Source organism: Xiphias gladius, chromosome 2 (genome assembly GCF_016859285.1).
Source record: "Xiphias gladius isolate SHS-SW01 ecotype Sanya breed wild chromosome 2, ASM1685928v1, whole genome shotgun sequence".
Lineage (NCBI taxonomy): Eukaryota > Metazoa > Chordata > Actinopteri > Istiophoriformes > Xiphiidae > Xiphias > Xiphias gladius.
Window position 1 is genome coordinate 6,732,435 of NC_053401.1, and position 22,629 is coordinate 6,755,063.

Sequence of the window (22,629 nt, forward strand, 5' to 3'; positions counted from 1 at the left end):
AAGTTTTCACATATACTTCTTTGATTTTCATGTAATAAAATTTAATTTTGAATTGAGGGAAAAGTGGTTTCTCATTTGATGATCTGCAACATTAATAACAAAATCAGGATATTGATGAATATATAATTAAAGTTTAGCGATATATAATAATAATCATCCTCATCACCATCATCTTACTCTTAGTATTTGACATTAGTGTTAGTATTACTTTCTTTACGCAGCCCTGCAAAGCGATTTGATTTGCGTCATGACGCAAGGGGCCACGTCGTATCATCGCGGACGAACCAACCGGGAAGTGTCTCGGGAACCGCTGCTGAGGATGTTTACATTTAGCTTAACGCTCGTACGACAGTAAGTGATTGTTTACCGCTTTCATTTCCCCTCTATACGTTCAGGGCAGTTGACCAGGAAGGACCTGGTAACGTTAGTGTATTTGACATCGGCTGTGTGTGCTGCCAGTCGTCAGAGAAGCATGGCGGCCGAACCCGAACCTGAGGCTGAACGGAAACAGGACTCGACTATCTTCAGGCGTGGACGGCGTCTGCCGGTCTCCTTAGTTTAGAACGACTACTTTGTTGTCCCCGGTAAAAACAGATTCACACCTTTTAAACTAATTCAATGCCATTGCTATGTTTTCCCACAGTGGGGAAACACGGTACAACAGGGAAAAGCTGCTGCAAGGTACGTTCACTTCGGAACATTTCCTCTAAACTCGGAAAGCTGCACCTCAGCATGAATTCAGCTGCACAGGCCTCGATTAAAAAAATGTGTGTTAGAGCATTGAAACATTCTCACATTGTTACACTTTAAAGGCAAACATTGTACTTTCTGATCCACTATATTTATTTCACAGCTGAAGTTGTTAGTTACTTTTCAAATCAATATTTAACACACACACACACACACGCACACACACGCACACACACGCACACACACACACACACACACACACACACAAAACATATGATACACTTCTAAAATACAGCACATTGTTGCAGATTAAACCAGTGGTTCACGACCTTTTTGGCTTGTGCCCCCTTATATTAAAAAAAAACAAAAAAAACAAACCAAAACATTCATCTTCAGCGGATCATTTAAATAAATGTCCGAGGCCAAAGAGGATTTATCTTGTGACCCTTTGGAGGGGCTCGGCCTGTAGGTTGGACGCCACTTGACTAAACTAAACTAACTGTGTATAAAGTAGTTCAAAGTGGCTCCAACTTACAGCAGTAGAATACAGCCTGCACATTGATGCATTAGTATTAACAATCTAATAACGTGATACGTGGTATATATCAGTTCACTCGGGACATTCTGCCAAATGAGTACTTCTACTTTTGATACTGTAGGTACATTATTTTATGACAATACTTCCGCAGTTCTTCTTAAATAGGATTTTGAATCCAGGACTTTTACTTGTAATTGTTTTCGATTGTTGTATTGATACTTATACTTAAGTAAAGAATCCGAGTACTTCTTCCACCACTTCCACCGCTTTGCTGCAGTTTTCACGTTGAGGTGTAGTTTTTTTTTTTTTTTCTACGTTGATCTGTGCAACTTGCTCTACAGTCCACTCTACAGATACCGTATCCTGACCGCGCAGACTGAAAACACCACCCTCTGTGCTTCTAGGTCAAGGCGTGGACACTCCCCTGTCAGAGACGGGTGCGCAGCAGGGCGAAGCAGCGGGACGATACCTCAAAGACATCACGTTCAACCGCGTGTTTGCCAGTAACTTACAACGGGCTGTGCAGGTAAGACAGACCCGTACAATTTTTGACTCTGGGCAGTGTAGTCGGGGTATTGGGGGGGGAAAAATGACCGTGACAGAAGCAGCTGACAACTGGGCCATAGCAAGTACCATCTGGATGTCACAAATATTAGGAGACAGTGAAAGAAAAATCACTGCCCTCCTGCCACTGGTTTAACAGATGCTTTGTTCTGTGTCTGTGTAGTGCTGTTGGTATTTTAAAGAATAAAACTCGTCATACTCTATAAAAGTATTACACAAGTAACAATCAATTGTTTTCTTCTAATAAAGTATTACCTGTGTATCTAGAGCCCGATATGTCCTTTTCCTCTGTGCCCTAGAGCTCCATTGTTGTCCAAAAAAGAACTGTGGAAAAACTCAACAATGAGACACACGGTTACACTGGGTGACACACACCTCAATTTGTTTATGACTTAGTTTCGTCCCGCAGCTGGAAAGGCTCACTACGCTCACTTTCAGCAATGTCTGCTGGAAAACTACGGCTCCCGGCTGCTATTCTCTTAAACCTCGTGTCCCCAGTTATGAGATTTCACTTCAGTTTAAGAATTGCACGGTCGGGGTAAAACAAACAAAAAAAAAAGAATAAAACAGCCTCAAATCTGGATGAACGGAAGACAGCACTGAGTCTTAATTAGTCCAGCTTGATCCAGTCATTTATCTGATTTACATTCGTATTTACTGACATCTCAGCATAAAGTGTTTATTTCTACACCACCGTTGTGCGCCAGCCTTACATCAGTGACTTTTTTTTTTTTTTTTTTTTTTAGTAAAATGATTCCAGACCTGCTAAACGTCCTCCAGCAACACCTCACTCATTTTTTCCTTTTTTAATGAAGAATCACAATCTTAACAAAACCCTCGTGTGATCATTTGCCTCTATAGCCCTCTGTCATTATGCAGTGATACTAGCAGTACAGGTTAGCGGCGCTCAGGGCCGGTTTCCGTCATCAGTACATTTGTTGCATCAGTGACAAAGGATTTTGTCAACATCAACCAACAATTAGTTTATAGGTGGTGCTGAGCACCGAGATACAAAGGAAGCTCTGTGATCGGACCTGAGCAGAATGACGGTTGCTTTTACTTAAACTGGAACCACAACATTTTATTTTGGAGGTTTCTCAGCACGCCCCAGTGTCACGGTTGGAGCTTCAAAATCTCCACATTTGTCTATAAATAGGAGGTAAAGGTGTGTCGCTTGGCTCTTCCTTAGTTGTAAAAAAGAACAAATGCTAAAGTTTTCCATCAGGAACAATTATTTCGGTCAAACCCATAAAATGTCATTGTTGTTTTCTCCTGCTTGTGAAGAAAAAGTGAGAAACAGGATGCATGTGAATGAGTTCCAGATATGAAATAGTTGTGTGAACGCTCATGTCTCTGTGCGCTTTGACTCACCGATGCTGACAATGAATTCATGATATTTCAATTTTTCCCTGGCAGATTCTTTCGTCACTTATAAATACATCGAGTCAAGTAATTTCCAGATTACATTTCCTCCCGCAGACAGCTGAAATAATTGTGAGGAACAACACTCACTGTTCTGGCATGGAGATGGTTTTGGAGCCATTACTCAGAGAGAGGGTAAGCTCTGTTGGCTTTGTACTACGTCCGCATATCGCAGCATTACATGTAGCCGTAGTCGGAGTTTCCTGTCTGAGCTCTCAAAACGCGGTTTTGTCGTCCGTGCAGGGTTTCGGCGTCGCTGAGGGGCGTCCCAAAGAGGATCTGAAGAACATGGCCAACGCTGCCGGCCAGTCGTGTGGTGACTACACGCCGCCAGGAGGAGAGACTTTAGACCAGGTGAGTCAGACAAAGTCGGGATTCGTCATTTGGATACTCATTTAGTCGCTGTCTGAAAGCTGAAAACAGACGCTTGGAACCTCAAGCTCGGCAGCGCCATGCAGTGTTCATTTTGGGACACTGCATTTGAAAACTCAGTTTCTGGATGGATAAGCCTCAATGTAGTAACTTTTTTTTTTATTCCTGTTTGATAGCAATCATTTATCTTCAAAATGTCAACTTTTCATCACATAAGAAAAACGGCCTCGTGTTAAGCTTTGTGACAGTGTATATTTTAGGAAATTCAATGGATTTTTAGAGTCTTATATCAGCTTCAAAGGAGCAATTAGCCTCAGTTTATGTGAAGGTTATAAAATCACCAAATGTGGAGGTACGTGGTTTTCAGTGGACGCCGACAATGAGTGTTTGCTAATGCCGCTGTTCTAAACGCCGACAATTGTCTCACTAAAAACGGTTGTTTTTCTACAAAATGACAGAAAAGAGCTACAAATATCCTTTTTAGAATTTTTCAGACCTTTTCAAATGTCTCGTTATGTTCAGTGAACAGTTCAAAACCCAAAGGTATTCAATTTGCAATGGGAGACGGTGAAGAAAAGCAGCAAATCCTCTCTGGACCAGCTGCAACCAGCAAACTTTGAGCACTTTTGCTTGGGAGAATAAGAGTTGCAGATTAATCAGTTAATCATTTCCGCTCCAATTTCCTCATATATAGTCTGTACAACGACAAAAAAATATAAAGAAAAACCTTAGCTGACAGAAAACAGTTTTTTGACTCCCTGCCATTTGCTGATAGTCGCCGCGGGGTCTCGAACCTGCTGGGGTTGAGGAATCTCTTTGATCTCTCAGCTCTGGATCATGTCACCTTGCTTCCAGGTGAAGCTGCGATTCAAAAAATTCCTCAAAGTCCTTTTCAAGCAAATGTTGGAGGAACGGGGCTCGTCAGGGCCGGATGCCCCCGCGGGAGCATCAGCAGCTGCCTCGGCCATCGCTCCTGGTTCTTCGGCCGACGACGGTCTGCGGGGACTGTCGGTCCACGCTCTGGTCGTGAGCCACGGCGCCTACATCCGCGTGGCCGTCAGGCACCTTGTAGAGGACCTGAAGTGCTCTCTGCCTCCAGGGGTGAAGATGTCCCAGCTGTCTGCACCCTGCCCGAACACCGGCATCAGCCGCTTCGTTCTCACTCTGAGCCGGTCCGAGTCCGGCCCCGTCCTCTCCGCTGCCCGATGTGTTTTCACCAACAGAAAGGACCACCTGGAAAACCTCACAGCTGCCGAATAGTGTAGAGGAAAATAAAAAAAAAGCGTAGGTTTTGTGTGTGCAGTATCTCTACTGTCCGTGCAGATACAAAGTATATCTGACGTGTAATGAAACAGTTGTGAACACTAAAGGGAAATAAGGGGAAAAGACCTCAGAGTTACCACAGGTAACTGAATACAACAATGCACAGGGTAAATGATGTTTTCTTAATAATCAGTAGTGTGTTACTGTGGATCAGTAGTCGATAATTGTGCAGTACTGTATTATCAAACGATTTCATCATCCTTCCAACTATAGGCCAGTAAGGACTCACGTGTCATACTCCATATTTAATATGATATATTTTATTGCCTCTTTTCTCATGTGATACCAAAGTCACACCATTTATTTTATTATTGAACCCTGTCAGCGTGTGTGGCATTTTTCAAGTTGATGCGTCTCCTGTGTTGCAATTGTGGAGCTGCTCATTTTACCTGTGCAATATAAGATGACAACACTGAATCTTTGTTGAGTTTCTGTTTAACATAAAAGTTTAATGCATACGTGTACATTACGGAGAGGTTGCACATATCTAAAGATGCTGTGAAACAACATTTGTGAAATCGGGTGACGCGTTCGGGTGCTAAATATTCATAGGTGGTTCAGGCTTCTTTATTGTTTTTGCTTTGTTTTGTTTTTTTTAGAGTCACTTTTTTCATCTCTACTGAACGCCTGAGCCATGCAGCCCACCGTGGCCTCAATACTTCAAACACAGTGGGATCTATTTATGTTAATGCCTCGAAAATAAAATCGATCTCCCATTGAATACAAAGGTACTTTTACTATTCTGATGCATAAGAAAATATAACAGGAAATGGGAGGAAGAGTACCTCTTTCTAAATCACTCATTCGTGGTATTTAAACTTTTGGAGAAAGATTGTGTTTTATTCTGTTTATTGCCACATACTTGAAGGTATAGCTACAGAAGTTTATAGATTGACATCCAACAAACTCTTATACGGTAATCACTGGTTGAATGAAACCTAAGTACAGTTTTGAAGTACTTGTACTTAGCTTAAGTATTTCATTTTTTTTTCTACTACTTTACACTTTATGCTGCACTACATTTACTTAAGAAATATTGTACTTTTTACTCCACTGCCTTTTATTTGACAGCCATAGTGACTACTTTACAGGTTACAGATTTTACAACTTCATAAAATATGATGCATCATTATAAACTACCCACCGGTATAGAAAGTAGGCAAAGTTAGCTCCACCTTGACCAGCGACGACATAAAAATTATAATATCATATATAGCAATGTCTCTCTTAAAGGGGGCCATAATGAGGACTTTTACTTCTGATACCTTAAGTACATCTTTTGCACTTTTAGTTAAGTAAGGTTTGGAAAGCGGGACTTTTAACCGTTATGGAGTATCATTAAACCGTGGTATTACTACTTTTACTTAAGTAAAACTTACTTAAGAATACTTCCAGTAGTCGGGTAAAAGCAGCACGCACGATCTGATGAAAGGCTCTCGGGGTGTAATGGAGACAAACGGAGGTGTAGTTGCTCCTATTGATAGGCATCACCCTCAGAGAGCGGCAATTCAGTTTCTCACTGGTAGTAACGCGTCTCAGAATGTAATTTTCATGTCACAAGTTTGCTAATATTAAGGCCGTTAGTTTGACTTGTCGGGAAAATTCCAACAGCAGGGCTGGATTACCAAACGGGCAAAGTGGGCAACTGCCTAAGGGCCCAAAAGACTCAGGTTTACTGCATATCTCTTGGGTCCGTATAATCTTGATTAATTGCATATTTGCACGACTGAAGTCAGTCCTCCATCCTCTATCTTGTAGCTTGGTCTTATAGAGGGATTCTGTGTCAAAATCTGGAGTCAAGACCGTGAATGTTTTAGTTTATATTGCGGCTGTTTGGTATAAAATTTGTGGTATTGAAACCGCTTCCATCCTTTCTGTGTCAGGTAATGACACAGCAAACCTCAGGCAAGGCGGGCAAGGTCCTTTCATGACATTTTAATTGTTTAGTCTATAAAATGACGGAAAACAGTGGGAAAAGGCCCAGCATAAATCCCGAAGCTCAAAATAAGATATTGACTTTGTTTTTATTGTCAGTTCAACAGTCAAAAATGGAAAACTAGGGAAACTTACCCCACTTTCACATTTAAGAAGCTGGTACCGATGAATGTTTTACACATGTGCTTAAAATAAAAGGACTCGAACGATTAATCAGTTATAATTGTCGCCAGTTCATTTTATGTCAGTCGACCTAATCATTTCTGCTCTAAGTACTGATTGGTTTCTGGGTGCCAGGGGAAATAAGGAAGCTGCCCTGACCCTATGTCTGGCAGAGGCTAGACGGTTAGATTGATGCCATGTCTCATCCAGCACCTCATCTAAAATTCACAGATCAACACGTTGTATATATTATTTCATATGTTAAAAAAAAAAAAAGAAGAGTAAAAATGATCATTTGTCCTGTTTCACAGGGGTTCTGTGCTGTTGTTGTATTCTGTGACCGGACCGTTTCCTGGCTGGGAGCAGTATAAATTCAACTGCGACAGTGGAAATGTCGAACTATTCCGTTAACAGGTCGAAAGTTAATGGACGACAATGGCCAATTGAACAGTTAGGGAAAGTAAAACGGGCATTAAAGTGTATTTTTAGGTGACATGACTCGGCTGGAGCTCATGTACCTGTTTGCTAATTAAGCGGCGGAGATGTGAAAGTGCAGGATATTTAGCCTGCTTACACATTCATGACTTCCTTTCACATAGTACATGATGTCTTTACCAAAGGAAACAGCACACAGGATGTTAAAAGCACCAAAGTTTAAAAATCCACAAGCACATAGGCCTAGGTCTGCATAAAAATAACACACACCTTTTGACCACTGTTTCTTGAGTTTTCTATGAGTTTATTTTGTTCCAAATTCAAGCAACAATCCATCCACGACTCCTACTCATACATTCAAAAACAAACCATGATTTCTTATATGTACATTTAAATGTAAAGCATCCGTATAAATACCATAAATAACACTAAAGGAATGGTTTTAAATAAATAAATACTCTTTGGGACTGGTTTTGTGTTTGCTGGTGGTGCCCAGCACCTGTAAAATCACATACCAAGAGTTTAGATTTGATATCAAGATCACTGCTCTGTAAAGGTTGTTTTACCCTGTAGTTATATTCCTTCAAGTCATGAATTATAGGTTGTATTATTGTTGGCAGTAAAAACAAACAAACAAACAAAAAAACCCAAAATAAAAATCCTAATACATAAACATTACTACAACAGATGCTGTAAGTGATGGCAGTGATTTGTAGTTTTTGGAATTGCTGTTTTAGGTTCAAAATCTAACAATAAGCTAACTTTAAATCTTCTACGTCCAACTCAGTAAACTTAGGACTTTAAAAATATAGGAAAAATGTAATCTTAACTCTACTAAATGCACCTCTTAAGTATATTCATGCATATATTTTTTGTTTTAAATCATGCCTGACTAGTTTCAGATCAGTAGACAGGGCCTTCAGTCTTCCAGAGGTAGGCTAAGTCAGGCGTCTGTCTCCAGATAACATCAGTGTCTCTTTGAAAATGTGGGTTTCTCAGACCAGCTGTAAAAACCTCAATGAGAAGAGACCACGAAAAAACAAAAACAAAAAAACAAAACAAAAGACAACGTAGGCATGCTGATTTCTCCCGCGTGTTGGGATTATTAATTTCTGGGGTGTTTTTTTTTTTTCTCTCAGATTTCGCCTTCTTCCCCAGAAACTGTGAGTAAGCAAAGGTACCCTGATGAGTCGTGTGGCTCTTCAGGGAAAAACCAAGCAGCGGTCGTGAATAATTCAAATTATACTGTCATTTCTCCCTGGAACTATAGCTCTGTGCAAGAGCATGCCAACTACTTAGAAGGGATGGGGATGGGAAATGGATTTGGATCATTCATCTTGGCATTTAGACAACTAATATTTCCTCTTTCAGTAACTTGTGAGTAATTGTTTCTGGGGGAAAAGTAATCACATCTCATCTAACTAAATACCCTCCGTTTACCACCAGACCTGCATGGGAACGTACAAAATATTCATCGGCGATGAGTAAAATCCAGGTAAAACACGAATCCCTTGTTGATTTTTAACTTATTCAATCCGTGATCTCAGAGCAGGAGATTGTTAAATTGACAGAAACAGAAGAGTTACAGGTGGATTTGAGCTTTCAGACAATATGAATTGTGCAAAAAGGGGCTGCAAGTCAAGTCTAATGTGTTTGTACATTCAGTGTAGAAACGCACTGCTTTTCTGAATGAGTGATGGCAGGAAATACATTATAGTTAAGACAGTGTGGAAAAGAAGGAACAACCTGAAGTCGGATGTTTTATGCGTTTTCATGTCTCATATGATCATAAACTACAAGGTTAAACTTGGACTCGCTTAAAGGAGCGCCCACACCTTGCAACACCCATGACGGCCACCAGTAGAGTCACCCCATGGTCCCGGAGCTCTGGGGGCTGGCCGGGTTGGACGAGTGCACGTTCCAAGGATCGTGGGTGGACGGAGCCAGCGGCGTCTCCCGGGACACGTTGCGCGCGTCGTCCCCGGCCTCCGCCTCCGCCTCCAGCTCCACCTCCACCTCCACCTCCAGGTCGGCGTCGTCCTCCGGCACGGCCCGGGAGTCCGAGCCCACCTCTGTCTGACCCAGGTAGACGTTGTGCGGGTCGGAGGGATCCACCACCTGGTTCCTCTTCTCCCTGTGCAGCAGGAGGCGCTCCAGCGGCACCGTGTTCTTCTTGGGCAGGAAGAGGGAGGTCTGCGGCAGGTTCTGACCCGCCGAGAACACCTGCCGGGAGCCCTCCAGGTTGAACAGGATACCGGTCCGGATGGAGTAGTACACGTCCCGGTTGTTCTCCAGAAGCTTGTGGTTGAAGAGACAGTCGTCTTTGAGGCAGATGGGCTGAGAGAGAGAGAGAGAAGGAGAGGGAGAAAATTAAACTACAGTATGAAAATATCCTATTTTTTCAGGTTTGTCGGTTTTAGCAAACGTTTGTTTCTATCAAAATACAATAATAATCAGCTACAAAGAGGCCACTGCACTGAATATAACCAACTCCAGACTAAATAGGCTTAGGACGATAAAAAGGCGTTTCATTCTCTTTCAGACATTAGGACTGAATCCGGCCATAATCTCATTTTCCCACTTGTTGGGCTTTAAATCTAATAACATGATTTTGCAAAGAAAAACGAAAATCCGCAAAAAAAAAAACCCCAAACAAACCACAAGAGTGTTGCACATAAAAGTGGTAAGAAAAATAAGTGGGGTTGAGATATCTCCCTTACATTTCTGGTGCAAATCAGTTCTCATTCCCTATATATCAGTGATTTTCCTTATTGTCTTGTTTTTGTACATTGTCACAGAGGTGAAGAGTAAAATAACTGCGCCACTGTGTTAGCGGTTTGTTCATTTGATGTCAACGAACCCGTAATAAAAAGGGAATCGCGTGAATTAATCAATATTTAAACACCTATAGTTGCGGTACATTTTTGTGCGTTAAAGTACAGACGTTAATAGCTGCGGTGCGTAAAAGGAATACCCATAGAAAATGATGTTATCTCGATGCGTAAAACCTCACAAGGGCGCCAAGTTAGAGGTGCTAGAACTGAAAAGTTTCAGCGTAGAGGGTCGGTTGAATGAATAGTAACAATCACTCGACCTGAGAGTGAGTATTGGCTTACAGAGCTGAACGGGTTGCCCTCCAGATCCATACACAGGTAACGGCTGCTTTTGACGCCGAGGATGGCGATGCGCTCCCTCGTTTCAGCTTTCAGTAAAATCACACCTGCGGCGGAAGAAAACGGTGGTGTTAAACAGACCTTCATAATACCACGCACTGCAGTAAGTAAACTGAAAACAACAACCGTAGCACCGCTTACTATATGAACTCCTGACTGTAGTTTTGCGCACGGTGCCATCCAGTCTGATCTCCAAGTAGAAGTTGTTGAGGTCTGTGGAGGTCTGCAGGTGAACGTATCTCCTCGGGTTCCCCCAGTTAGATCCGACCAGCGGGGATGGATTCGGGGCCGTTTCCCCGAGGGGAAATCCCTGCAGGACAGCGAGCAGGAGCGCCAGCACAGCGTCCCTCATCCCCGGTCTCCCGTTGACGTCCATTCTGGAGCAAAACCGGCGGTTTCCACTGCGAGCTGCTGGAGGTTGTCAGATGTTCTGTTGTCCCAAAGTTTGGAGACGGTTCCTATTTAAAGCCCCCCGAGTGCCACTCCTGCTCACATCCTTTGGGGAAAAAAAAAAAAAAAAAAAAAGAAGAAACTCGCCCCCAAAGCAGATGTGCGGGTTTGCTGCAGCGGAAGGGCCACTTCCACCTCTGTCTGTTTATCCCGATGCTCCCCGTCAGTCAACAGGAGCCTTATTTTTGGTTACACGTCTTGGCTCGTCCACCTTAAGACATCAGACTGTGTCCTAATGGTCCAAAGTCCACCAGTTCTGGGGTTTTTTTTGTTCGGAATGGAAAAATAGTGTGTCGGGCAATATAGAGCACCCGAGTGTGAAGCTGTAGAAGGATCTGTTAATCAAACCAGGACTGAAATATGTTGTCGTTTTAGTTGCGTATGAGCTAAACGGCCGTTTCCAGTTTTTTTGCAAACCTCAGGAATTCTTCATTAAGGAATTTTCAACATATAAAATATTTTAAACTTCAGTTGAACCGCAGTGGACTGGCCGTGCAGTCATAGTTTGGAGTTGCTCCATTGGCTCTCTTTTACGCACCTGCCCAACTCAACATTTCCACTCTTTCCCCAGTAGGGGGAGCCACCCCCCCGCTCAGTGTAGTTTTCACTGACTTCCTGGAAAGTTACCGTGCATCAGTCCGGGCAGAAGCCTACTTTGGGATGCTGGAGTTTCAGCGTGGGACACGTGAAACTGCGTACCATTACAAACCATAACGCCTGTGGAGGGTTGACATTTCAACAGCCGCTCTTGGAACTGAAATGTGTTTTTTTTGTTTGTTTTTTTTCCCTCCGGGGAGTTAAAGTCACATCCGACTTCCAGCTGTAGGAAATCGAGATCGTTTTAGTGCAGTTGAATATTCAACAATAGCAAAGCAGACGTAGAAAATGTGACACATAAACCACACTAAATACCAGTGGTGGAAAGTAACTGAGTACATTTACTCTAGTCCCGTATTTAAGTACAATTCTGAGGTACTTGTACTTCACTTTAGTATTTCTATATCTTGCTGCTTAAACATTTTACTCTACTCAGAGGGAAATATTGTACTTTTGACTTCACTACATGCATTTTCCAGCTATAGTTAGTTTTCATGTTTTGATTTTACATAGAGGCACTTATGCATTGTAGCATCAGTATTAATGTAATCATGTCAGTTATAGTAATATATCACTCACAAGGGCCTGCACGAGTGCTTTTACTTTTCATACTTTAAGTTCGTTTTGTTGATAATACTTCTGTTCTTTACGTTTTTGAATGCAAAACATTCACTTGTAAAGGAGTATTTTTATTTATTATTGTTGTAATGGTACTTTTACTTAGTAAAGGATCTGAGTACTTCTTCCATCACTGCTAAATTCACAGTTACATCAGAGTTTATCTAATACTACATAGAGAATTGCACTTAACCCGCAACCAGTTAAAAAAAACAAACCTTTATTGGTATCTCAGGAATACAGTAGACTGCTGTGCACAGCACATACGTACAAAAATAAAAGGAAAAAACTTTAATATTCTTACTTAGCATTGTCTGTTTTCAGAAACAAGTAACTGGAGTTTGTTTCTTCTTAATTTACAGTCATCAGCAAACCAAAACTAAGGCAGAAGGTGAGGTATATGAGAACAGAGATGAGAGGAATAGAGTGGAGGCTCACTCCCTTTCAGAGCAGGAGTTTTAAAAAAAATACATGTAGCACACACCCCTAATCAAGCTTGGGGCCCAGGCATGCTAATAGTACATTAAACATTATTTAAAAAAGATATTCCTCACCTTTTAATTAATTCAAATTTGATCTATAATAAACTGGAAAAAAAAAAAAAAAACAACAGATCAATCTGGATAAAATTTTTTGGTCAAAGCTGAAGGGTTAGCTTTTTGTTTTAGACACAAACTTTCACTCTTTTAGGGATCAAGCTGAATTTTTGACAGAGAAACGTGAGAGAACTCCCTTCTTTACGCTAGATTATAAATCAAGATGTCGTTAATAAGGTGCTACTGGAGACATCAGACATCTTGTCTGTGAGGTGGGGTAAGAAGCGCTCATCGCTGTGCATGCACAGTTTACTCCACACCTTCCTCAGCTGAAAATGCTGAACATTTACTCCCAACAAGAAATGTAAATCAGTGGTACTACATGCAGCCTCATCTACAACAGCAACAAGTCATTTTAGTTTTTTAAAACTTGAGGGAAATTTGCTCTTCATCGTGGTAGCCTCAGAACTCATGGAGAAAAAAAAATGTCCTCAGAACAAGAAGGGAAAGAGATTTATCTGTGGGAAGAATACTGAAATGAATCGATCTGTGTGTCACAGACAACAGTTGAGCAGCGGTTGATACTGTGTCAGTATGTGGTGAGAGGTGTTTGGGGTCGGGGCAGTGCCCGGTGGCAGCAGCAGCATCAGCAGCAGCTGCAGCAGCAGAGGGCACGTCCTGAGGATGGCCCGGGGAGCGGTCCTGCAGGATTGGAGTGCAGCAGGAGAGGTGAGGCTCTGTGTGACTCTGCTCTCTGCCTGCTCCTCGCACAACTGCATTAACTCTGCAGATGTCCCCTCCCCAGAAATATCCCAACACAAGTACTTGGAAAAGAGAGGGGACAGCATGTTGTAGAGCTGAGGTGGGGCTCAAAATTGAGGGAGGGAAGTAGGGTTTTTTTTCAGAAATATTGTAGATTGTGAAGCAGGGAACTATACGGAACTATAAGAGCTGTGTTTTTCTACCAGTCAGTTGGAGATCAACTCTGGAGCTATCAATTCACTACATCATATTGTGTTTAAGCATTAAATAAAGTTGGTTTATGCACTTCAAGTTCCTATTTCATGGAAACAGTGCGACCTATATAGCCGGCTACCCCTGCCACTGGGGCTGGGGCCAAGACTGGTCTATGACTCTGACCTTGAACTAAAAAAGGCTGAAAGGAGAGGAGGAAGCTCCTGGGTTACAGCTGGAATCCCAAGGTCCCTGCCTGCAGCGGGTGAGTGGTGGTGGTTTTGGGGGGGGTGTACGGGACGAGTAGAGGTGGGTGGCGGATGGTGGTTGGGGTAATGGAGCTCAGAAGGTGGGGGGTGCTCAGGTATGTGGGAGGCTGCCTGTCATCCTGGCAGATCCACATTCCTGCAGGGGGTCTGACGAACAACAAAGACAGCGGGTCGGCTCCCTCGCATACGTCTTTCCTGGATTTAAATAGTCCTGCTTCCTTTCTTAACACAACAACGGATGGAGGCTGATGGTGGAGCAAGCTTCAGTTTTTTTCCCCCCAAGTAAACAGCTGCAGCAACTACACGGGAAGATGCACGCCATAAGATTCTGAGAAAATACGAGGCAAAAAAAACATTTTGATACTGGTCCACATACCAACAGTAAGTCTGCAAAGCAAGGCACATCTTTAGCTTTGTAAACAAACTGTTACTATGTTTACCTTCTACATTACTATATATGGAAAAAGATTCTGTAATTTACTAACTTTCTGGCTTTCTATGCCGATGTTTTATTCCTAAAATGTTTAAATTAAGCTAAAAATCAACAGGAATTATGACATTGAGCTAAAAAATCTTACAGGGTGCATTCAGTCCACCAACTGCACTGTCCTTTAGTCCTTTAGTGGTTGACTCATCAGTAATTGCATTAGAAACTATCTGCCTCCAGCTCCCAACACCTTGCTGCCACTGCAGTGCTGCTGCAGAGCTCACAGACAAGCAGGGGAAATGGCCCAGAGCACACGCATACTCCAGCAAACACACAACGATAAAGTAAAAGCAAGACACATATGGGGAACGATTCTTACCAAGACATTTAGGCACCATCATTGATGGTTCACTGTGCAACCTGAACTCTTTTTGCCTCGTCCTGGCAACTGCGACAAAGCAGCGTAAAAAGCTCCTGAATTCTACTTTTAAGTTTGCAACTATTTACATCGTTTTTCATTGGTTTCATGGACAAAAGACATCATTTCAAAAGCAGCTAAAGCTTTGCGATTCAAAAACAGCAACCCACTATACTGTAGGAGCTCTGTCCAAGACAATGTGCAGGTACATTTCTACTGTGCGCTCTATCTGCTCAGTTGACTCTTGTGCAGATGCAAGCCAGGTCCGTACAAAAAATTTCTCCATGCTCGGATAGATAATATTCCACCCTGTTCATTTGCTGGCGATGCCACACAGTTAAACTTATGGCCTCGGGCCAGTCTCTATGGCTGACCGCTCTCTGGTCTCGACCACAGGTTGTATATTACTTAATCGATCTAATTACAGAAAAGAAAATAAACCAGAGATACCCCCCCCCCCTCCGAGGCCCTCTCAGGAGTGTCAGCCCTATTTCTGACTCCAGCGGGTGTCTCTTACATGCAAGTTTAAGGGGGCCGCAAGTGGGAACACCAAGGCACCTTTAAATCGTGCAGCAAAGGTAGTGCATTTAAGTTTCCCCCACTGCCAGACATCGTTGATCGAGCAGGGAGCCATCAAGCGCTCAAAAGGTTTGAAAGAAATGACAAACTTAGCAGATATTTGAGCAGAAGTCCATGCATCCCTTAAACTAGTAATGTGGTTCTTTGAGGTAATAAAAAGTATTCATTTCACTCTTTTAAAAGCACAGGATATAGCTCATCCTCCATCTCAAAAAAGGAAGTGACACATAGTTCAGTTACAGCAAGCACCAAGATAAAGTGAGACAGGCAAAGGCTTCAACTCTCCCCGTCCATAAAAACAATAAGCAGCACAGTATGGCATACATATACAAAGATAGCTATCCAAATATACATATATATATATAAACAGAATAAATATTTGTGTTTTCTTATGCAGTCCATTGGTGTGTATATCATGACTATGCATTTCTGTATTACCTGGAAGAACATCCACATGTGCAAATTACTGAGTTATTGCCAGTTTCTCTCATAGCCGCGGGAGGAAATGTGTGACAGTCATGGCGGTGGTGGCCTTGTTGCCTCTCTTTACACGGCCATGCTTGCTGAGGGCGATATAGAACCCCTTGTAAACAAAAGACTCATAGGCGTTGTAGTTATTGGGCAGCAAAGTCTCCTTGAACTTGCACTCATCCACGAAGACTCTCTAAAAAAAAAAAAAGCCAAATAAATAAATTAAATGAATTAAATAAAAAATAAAAGAGAGAGCAGCATGGAGTCAGTAAATCTCCTGACAGACACAGGACGAACATCACAACATATGCATGGTCTCCATGTGACCTTTACTTTGGCAAACGGCCTGCTTAGAAAGCTCTGAGGGAAACTGGAGGAGGTGGCATGTTGTTGCAAAAGAAATGGCCTTTTGAAATGCAGATACCAGCCTCACTGCTTTTACTGCTGAACTCATAAAAAATCCCAGAATAAATTAAAATATTAACACTAATCCAAAGGGGAAATGCAACTGAATAACCAGTTATTAAATGCTAAGCAATACATAGAGCAGTAGGGCAGAGAGAAACATTATGGTTGAGACTGAACATCAAAATACACTTTTATTACCAAAGTAAAAGTACTTGTTACACAGCATGGCCCATTTCAGAGTAACTGGATTATAACTGTGGGTGCATTCATGTGTAAGCATTACTTTAATGTTGCAGCTGGTGGAAGTGGGGCTAATTATATACTGCTGGGTAGCTTATTCTATAATAATACACAATTTATTAGTTGAATATATTTTGTATTAATATCTCGAATCGGCAAATTAACTAAAGACGTCAGATAAGTGCGGAGTCAAAAGTACAATATTTGCCTGCTAAATATAGTGGAGTACAAGTATAAAGTAGCATAAAACAGAATTACTCAGGTGCAAGTACCTCTAAATGGTAACTATGTATAGAACTTGAGTAAATGTACTTAGTTATTTTCCACCACTGGTCCTGATGCAATACCCGAGTCTTGCTGTCATAATATCTTTAATAAAAATATATTTTTCAGTTTGACAAAAGGAGACAAATTTCTCAGATTCTGAATGCTAACTGAACAGCCGTACAAGAGCTAAATTAAAAAAAAAAAAGGTCTAAAGGTTGCAGAAGTATGATTTAAAATAGAAACCGACTTTTTCAAAGGATATGTAAAAGAGAGTATGAGTCTGAGAAAGCTTTTCTGTGCTTCACAGTTTTATACTCGGTGCTACTAAACAAAATCTAAAATTAAAATCTCAAGATTTCAGGGGAATTCCTTCTTTGCTTTATTGTCCTCACCAAGAGCTTCAATATTGGTCTCCTTATGATGAAACTAAATAAAATCATCCTGGAGGCTCATTGCAAACCAACAGGACGGTTATTAACCATTTACTACTATATCATGCACTGTACACACTGTATACTGTATGTAGAGTGTATATGCTGTATATATACATATGAACACTACATTTAATATTAAACAGATACACTGGGTTGAAGATTTAAAGTTTCACAGGAATCATGTTTTACTTTATAAAATACCTATTTGTTTTTCTATGATACAGAAACCACTGAAAAATGAGATGGTAAAACTAAAAACATAAAAGGAGCCTCTGTGTTATTTGTTGTAGATGGTCCCTCAAAATACATGAATATCACTCAGACACTTTCCTTTTATTTGGAATCTAAGACATTGACAGTAAGTCACGCTGTAAATGACCTACTTTTTTAAGGCTTTTATAGGCAATGTTTTTCCTCTCATTGGTTTTAAATGATGATTTGGTCCCTTATTGTTTGACTGTTACCCACATGTAGCAGCCATAGTAGATTCATGTTGACTGTAGGGCAAGGATTGTTATCTGTTTTGATTAACATGGCGAGGAATAAATGAAATATGTAAATTTACAGAATCCAATGGTGGAAAGTAACTAAATACATTTACTCAAGTACCGTACGTAAGTCCAATTTTGAAGTACTGGTACTTTGAGTATTTCCATTTTATGCTACTTTGTATTTCTATTTCACTACATCTAAGGGGGAAATGCTGTACTTTTTACCGCACTCCATTTCTGACACAGCTTTTTCAATTTTCATCAAAATTAAATGATCAGTTCATAAAATATGATACACTGCTAAAGTACCCAGACACCATATACAGTATATAAATTAGGTAAATGTTTCTGCCCCTTGACCAGCGCAACAGTAACAATAATCAAGTAATGTATATTAATAAACGCCAACAGGGGCCATTCCTCTGCATAATGACTACCTTAACTTTCCTTACTTACATTACTTTTTGTTGATAACACTTACACACTTTTACTTAATTCTGAATGCAGGGCCTTTACTTGTAATGGAGTACTTTTACAGTGCGGTATTGACACACAGAAGAAGATTTTTGGCATTGATGCATTCTCTAACTGGGACTGCTCGGACCCCACCGTGAACCCCCCCCCCAACCCCCCCATCATCAGAGCGTATTAATAACACAACAGTGCTCATAAACCCGTGGATGCAGCAGATACATGAAGTCATCTTACACCGAGCAGGATGTGTGTGTGTGTGTGTGTGTGTGTGTGTGTGTGTGTGTGTGTGTGTGTGTGTGTGTGTGTGTGTGTGTGTGTGAGAGAGAGAGAGAGAGAGAGAGAGACTCTGGAGTTGCGAACAGACGTACCGTTCCGTACAACCTTCCTCTGCTGTTCATTGCGACAAACAGCTCACTCCTCACTCCGAACAAGCTGATCACTCCTCGGTCCACGGTGGAGATCTCTATCAGACCTAAACAAAACACGGGGTTAGGAAAGCAAAGACGGTGTCACACTGCGCCTGGGGACTAAGTCGAGTTAACTGGCCTATGCAGCAGTGATGGGTGTAACCTTGCAGGTGCACTGCGACTGGATGATGCTGTCTCTGCTCAGTTAGCCCTTTGGAATCATCACCTCTGCATTTTAGACATTATGATGCCGTGTCAGTGTAGTTTACAGCGTGCTGAGTGGGATCTGTGCGTGTGTGTGTGCGCCCTGCTGCAGCGGGACGCAGGGTAAAAATAAGTTAGCGTCTAAACTGGGTCCAAGCATTCATGTCATGTTTTTGGCTTGGGGGGATATTTCGCACTGCACGGACGCAAGGCCCAGTACACAGTTTTTGCTTTCGGAAACTTTCAACCACGCTGACACCTCTTCCTAAATATCGTGCAAGATAAGTCAGGCGCTCTAACTTTTACACGGCCTGCACATCGGGTTACACTCTTTTCTGGGTCCAGTACTTTCTCGGATGCAACTCACTGTATTGGTTCTCATTGTGTGCACCGCTTATCCTGCCATCCGGGAGCACCTGCAGGTGAAACCCAATGCCCACGTTGCAGTACAGTCGCCGCACTCTTTTGATGCCCTGCAAATAGTCACTCTCCCAGTTCAGCTCCGATTTCCCCCCAGTTATACCCAGATAGGAGCGGGAGAAGAGGGTCTCCCACTTCTTCTCCAGTAAAGTCGCATTAGTCCTGCTCGGAATCGGATAGGATGAAACGATCCCCCAGAGAGAAGTCCACAGTACAATAACTGCTGGCAGCGTCCAGTGCGTCCTGGCCCCGCTGGACATACTGTATAAGCACCCTTGCGCAATGGCCATCCAGTTTACCTTTGGGGCACGTGGTCAAAGTTACCTGCCCTGAAAACGCAACTCTTCTTATTTTCTGTCCTTTGGCATGATGGTGGTAAAGGCTTATTTCGGGATCAAGGCAGATCAAGGCCCCATAGCCCGAGATCTGAGCAGGAGGAGAGGGACAGAGCGCGTCGGAGCTTGAATTGGTGCCGGTGGCGATGATCATCTTTCGCCGCTCCGAGCCTCTGTACAGGCAACGCTGGCCGTGGAGGGGACACCACTCACCGCAAAACCAGCTCACCTTGCCCCCCGACTCTCACATCCTAAAATGACATCACTGTGACTTCACCGCTGCACCCCCCCATCAAAAGTAGGGGATGGGAGGAGGAGAGTTAGAGGACCCCAGAAGCAGCAGCAGTTCTGATAGGAATGATGGGGGGTGCTGCACCTTCACATCAGCTTCAAATAAGCCAGACCGAATAAGAAAAAGCGTTTCCTGTTGTGTATTTCAAAATAAAGCGCTTATCGGCGTGACTGGGTTTCAACTCTTGGAGTGAGTCCCCTGCATGGCCTCGTCTCCCTACAACCTCCAAACTCAATTGGATAAACTGCCAATTTAAGAAAAAACAAAAGCTGAATGAACACTCCCTATTCGAGGCAAAAGGGGGAATGGAATGGTTTGATGAGTGTGAAAATGATCTAAATCATATACTACAGCCTCCTCAATAAGGAGTACTCAGCCAACTGAACACCCATAGGAGCTTTTGGACCAAAATTTCAGCCAAAGCAAAACACTAACTGAGGGAATATCTTAAGGAGAAATCTCCAGTCGAGTTACACAGAGTAAAATCCATGCCAAGGAACAGTAAAGCTGTTCTGGCAGCTTACTAACTCCGTATTTAGACATTTCATCCTGTAAATTTTTTTTTTTTTAAAAGTGGCATGATACAAATGCATTTAGCTGAAATAATGAGGCCATAAAAATAAGAACACTGACTGACGTGCCTGCAAGCTCCACTTAAATTGTAATAATAATAATAATAATACTGATAAAATAGACTTAAATGGTTCAGATAAAACACATAGACAAGCAATGGAGAGCACACACCTTGTCTTAACAGACATTAACAAATTAAATAAATAAAAAAATAAATGTCTTGATTGTGTATGAAGGTTTAGAAAAAGAGAATACAAAACTTACAGCAAATTTAAAAAAAAAGAACGATATTCGACGGCAAAGTCAACAAATCTTTACCTGGATATATTTTGGATCCATGCCGAGAAGCAATTAAGCTCTTCTGGAGGTTTACTAAAACCTTACTAATACACTTTAAATAGTATTTTCCTTCATGTATCAACTCCAGCATCTGTACATACAGTGCAACAATTGGAAAAAAATGAACACATTTAGCTAAACTACAGGTCATAAAAACAGGACCAGTGGTTCTTCTTCCCTGAAATTATTTTTAAGAGCTACATGTAAATTATAATGATAAAGACAAAGTTCAGATTGATAAATAAATAGATAGATATTGTAGATATGATGCTTGTTTTGTAAAGTGTGGTCCAAGCTAGAGCTGAAATGTTCAATCAATTAATCAGTTAATTGCTCAAATTAATATGTATTAATAGTTAATTTTTTTGATATTTGAGAAATCCTAGGAGTACTTTTTCAACAAAAAAATGCCAAATATTTGCAGATTCTAGCTTCACAAATCTGAGGATCTGTTGCTTTTCAATATTTTATATCATTTTTAAATTGAATCTCTTTGATTTTTGGACTGTTTGTCGAAAAAAGTAGGACATCTGAAAAAAATCTCCTTACCCTTTCAGCACGTGATGGGCAATTTATAAATATTTTTTGACATTTGATGGGCTGAAATATTAAATGAAGAAATAATTGACGGATTAATAATGAATAAAAATAACTGTTAGCTGCAGCCCTGGGTAGATAGAGAATCTCAAAGAAACTGAGGGTTCCAAGTCCCAAATATTTTCTGCTTTTATTTTGAAGGTAAACTAACCTATTTTTCCGATCTTCCTCTTGCTAATTGTGGCTGACCTGACACAGCTCTTTCTCACATGGGAGACCTGCAAGAGGGGAGGGTGTGTGTGTGTGTGTGTGTGTGTGTGTGTGTGTGTGTGTGTGTGTGTGTGTGTGTGTGTGTGTGTGTGTGTGTGTTTGACTTTCATTGGCGTTGAGCAATCATGGGATGGATGGATGGATACTGTGTCCAGAAACCAAATCGGGATGTTGGTCATATGTCCTGGCAGCCTGCTGCCTTATTTAGAAGGAAGGTGTAAAAACAGTCTCAGCCAGTCACAGGAGAGCAAATGGCAATCCTGTCTGACACTTCCTTAGCTGTTTGTTCAGGAAGTTTACACAACCAAATATTTTGCCTGGTCAGATTGCGCGTTACTATTATTAAGTAACACACCTTGCAACTAACCGAAAAAATGTAACCTGCGTGAATCAAATAAATGGCATTGTTTTGGGTAATCCACTGAGTTCAGGTCCAGAAAGGAAGCAGTAAAGGAAATGTGGAAAAAGACCTGCAGTTGATCATCAAAATAAGGCACAAGTCAACATTTTACTCTAGAAAAATTAGATTTATGCTTTATTGTGCCTTAAAAGGCTATTTCCCAAATTAATCAAAAAAGGTTGACATGACTTATTCTGTGCTATATAGATTTATATTTGCATATTTCCTAGCAACACTTAATTTAAGTCCCCCAATTTAGTATCTATAAATATTCTATAAACATTTAATAAATGGTTTATAACACACTAATGTAGTTGTAAGCAGATACAAGTGTTTATTTGTGTATTTGTTAACAACAGATAATGAATGACAATATAGTAAAACACAATTGTAATAATATAAAATATATCTTCACAGGTTGACAAATGCTTGACATTAATAAACACCTAAAAATATCCATATAGTCATGTGCAAGTACATTATGTTGTGTTATAAATCATTTATTTAATCTTTGTATATAAGTGTATCTTTGCTTATAAGTGCTAAACAGGGCATCTGAAATAAAGTGTTATTTCTATTTCCCTTACAAATGTTTTGTGTTAGTC

General features: G+C 41.3%; 3 protein-coding genes across 6 annotated transcripts; 1 reads left to right on the top strand and 2 right to left on the bottom strand.

The window, feature by feature from the left end:
* The first annotated feature begins 213 nt into the window (after positions 1 to 213).
* On the top strand, positions 214 to 5,326 carry tigarb (TP53 induced glycolysis regulatory phosphatase b). 4 transcript variants are annotated; one of them, XM_040150877.1, is made up of 6 exons: positions 214 to 351; positions 644 to 681; positions 1,633 to 1,754; positions 3,272 to 3,349; positions 3,458 to 3,568; positions 4,415 to 5,326. In XM_040150877.1, the coding sequence occupies exons 1-6, from the start codon at positions 248 to 250 to the stop codon at positions 4,844 to 4,846; spliced, it is 885 nt and encodes a 294-aa protein (XP_040006811.1). In that variant the 5' UTR covers positions 214 to 247; the 3' UTR covers positions 4,847 to 5,326. The 4 variants fall into 4 exon arrangements, with proteins under 4 accessions (XP_040006811.1, XP_040006830.1, XP_040006839.1 ...); XM_040150896.1 differs by having other exon boundaries at positions 215 to 351; positions 4,442 to 5,326; XM_040150905.1 differs by having other exon boundaries at positions 245 to 351; positions 3,205 to 3,349.
* Positions 5,327 to 9,157: 3,831 nt separating this feature from the next.
* On the bottom strand, positions 9,158 to 10,990 carry fgf23 (fibroblast growth factor 23). The gene is made up of 3 exons (XM_040150916.1): positions 10,756 to 10,990; positions 10,558 to 10,661; positions 9,158 to 9,778 (listed from the first exon to the last, which is right to left on the bottom strand). The coding sequence occupies exons 1-3, from the start codon at positions 10,988 to 10,990 to the stop codon at positions 9,308 to 9,310; spliced, it is 810 nt and encodes a 269-aa protein (XP_040006850.1). The 3' UTR covers positions 9,158 to 9,307.
* Positions 10,991 to 15,949: 4,959 nt separating this feature from the next.
* Positions 15,950 to 19,568, bottom strand: LOC120802778 (fibroblast growth factor 6-like). Its single transcript, XM_040150929.1, has 3 exons — positions 19,226 to 19,568; positions 18,616 to 18,719; positions 15,950 to 16,126 (listed from the first exon to the last, which is right to left on the bottom strand). Exons 1-3 carry the CDS (start codon positions 19,566 to 19,568, stop codon positions 15,950 to 15,952), a joined length of 624 nt encoding a protein of 207 aa, XP_040006863.1.
* Between the last annotated feature and the right edge of the window lie 3,061 nt (positions 19,569 to 22,629).

Coding starts and splice junctions, on each gene's coding strand:
- fgf23 (XM_040150916.1), bottom strand. CDS start 10,990: ATGGACGTCAACGGGAGACCGGGGATGAGGGACGCTGTGCTGGCGCTC. Junction 10,662..10,755: donor TACAGTCAGGAGTTCATATA/GTAAGCGGTGCT, acceptor CTTCCGCCGCAG/GTGTGATTTTACTGAAAGCT. Junction 9,779..10,557: donor AGGGCAACCCGTTCAGCTCT/GTAAGCCAATAC, acceptor TCTCTCTCTCAG/CCCATCTGCCTCAAAGACGA.
- tigarb (XM_040150877.1), top strand. CDS start 248: ATGACGCAAGGGGCCACGTCGTATCATCGCGGACGAACCAACCGGGAA. Junction 352..643: donor AGCTTAACGCTCGTACGACA/GTAAGTGATTGT, acceptor GTTTTCCCACAG/TGGGGAAACACGGTACAACA. Junction 1,755..3,271: donor ACTTACAACGGGCTGTGCAG/GTAAGACAGACC, acceptor TTCCTCCCGCAG/ACAGCTGAAATAATTGTGAG.
- LOC120802778 (XM_040150929.1), bottom strand. CDS start 19,568: ATGGCCATTGCGCAAGGGTGCTTATACAGTATGTCCAGCGGGGCCAGG. Junction 18,720..19,225: donor ACACAATGAGAACCAATACA/GTGAGTTGCATC, acceptor TGTTTTGTTTAG/GTCTGATAGAGATCTCCACC. Junction 16,127..18,615: donor GAGGAAGGTTGTACGGAACG/GTACGTCTGTTC, acceptor TTTTTTTTTTAG/AGAGTCTTCGTGGATGAGTG.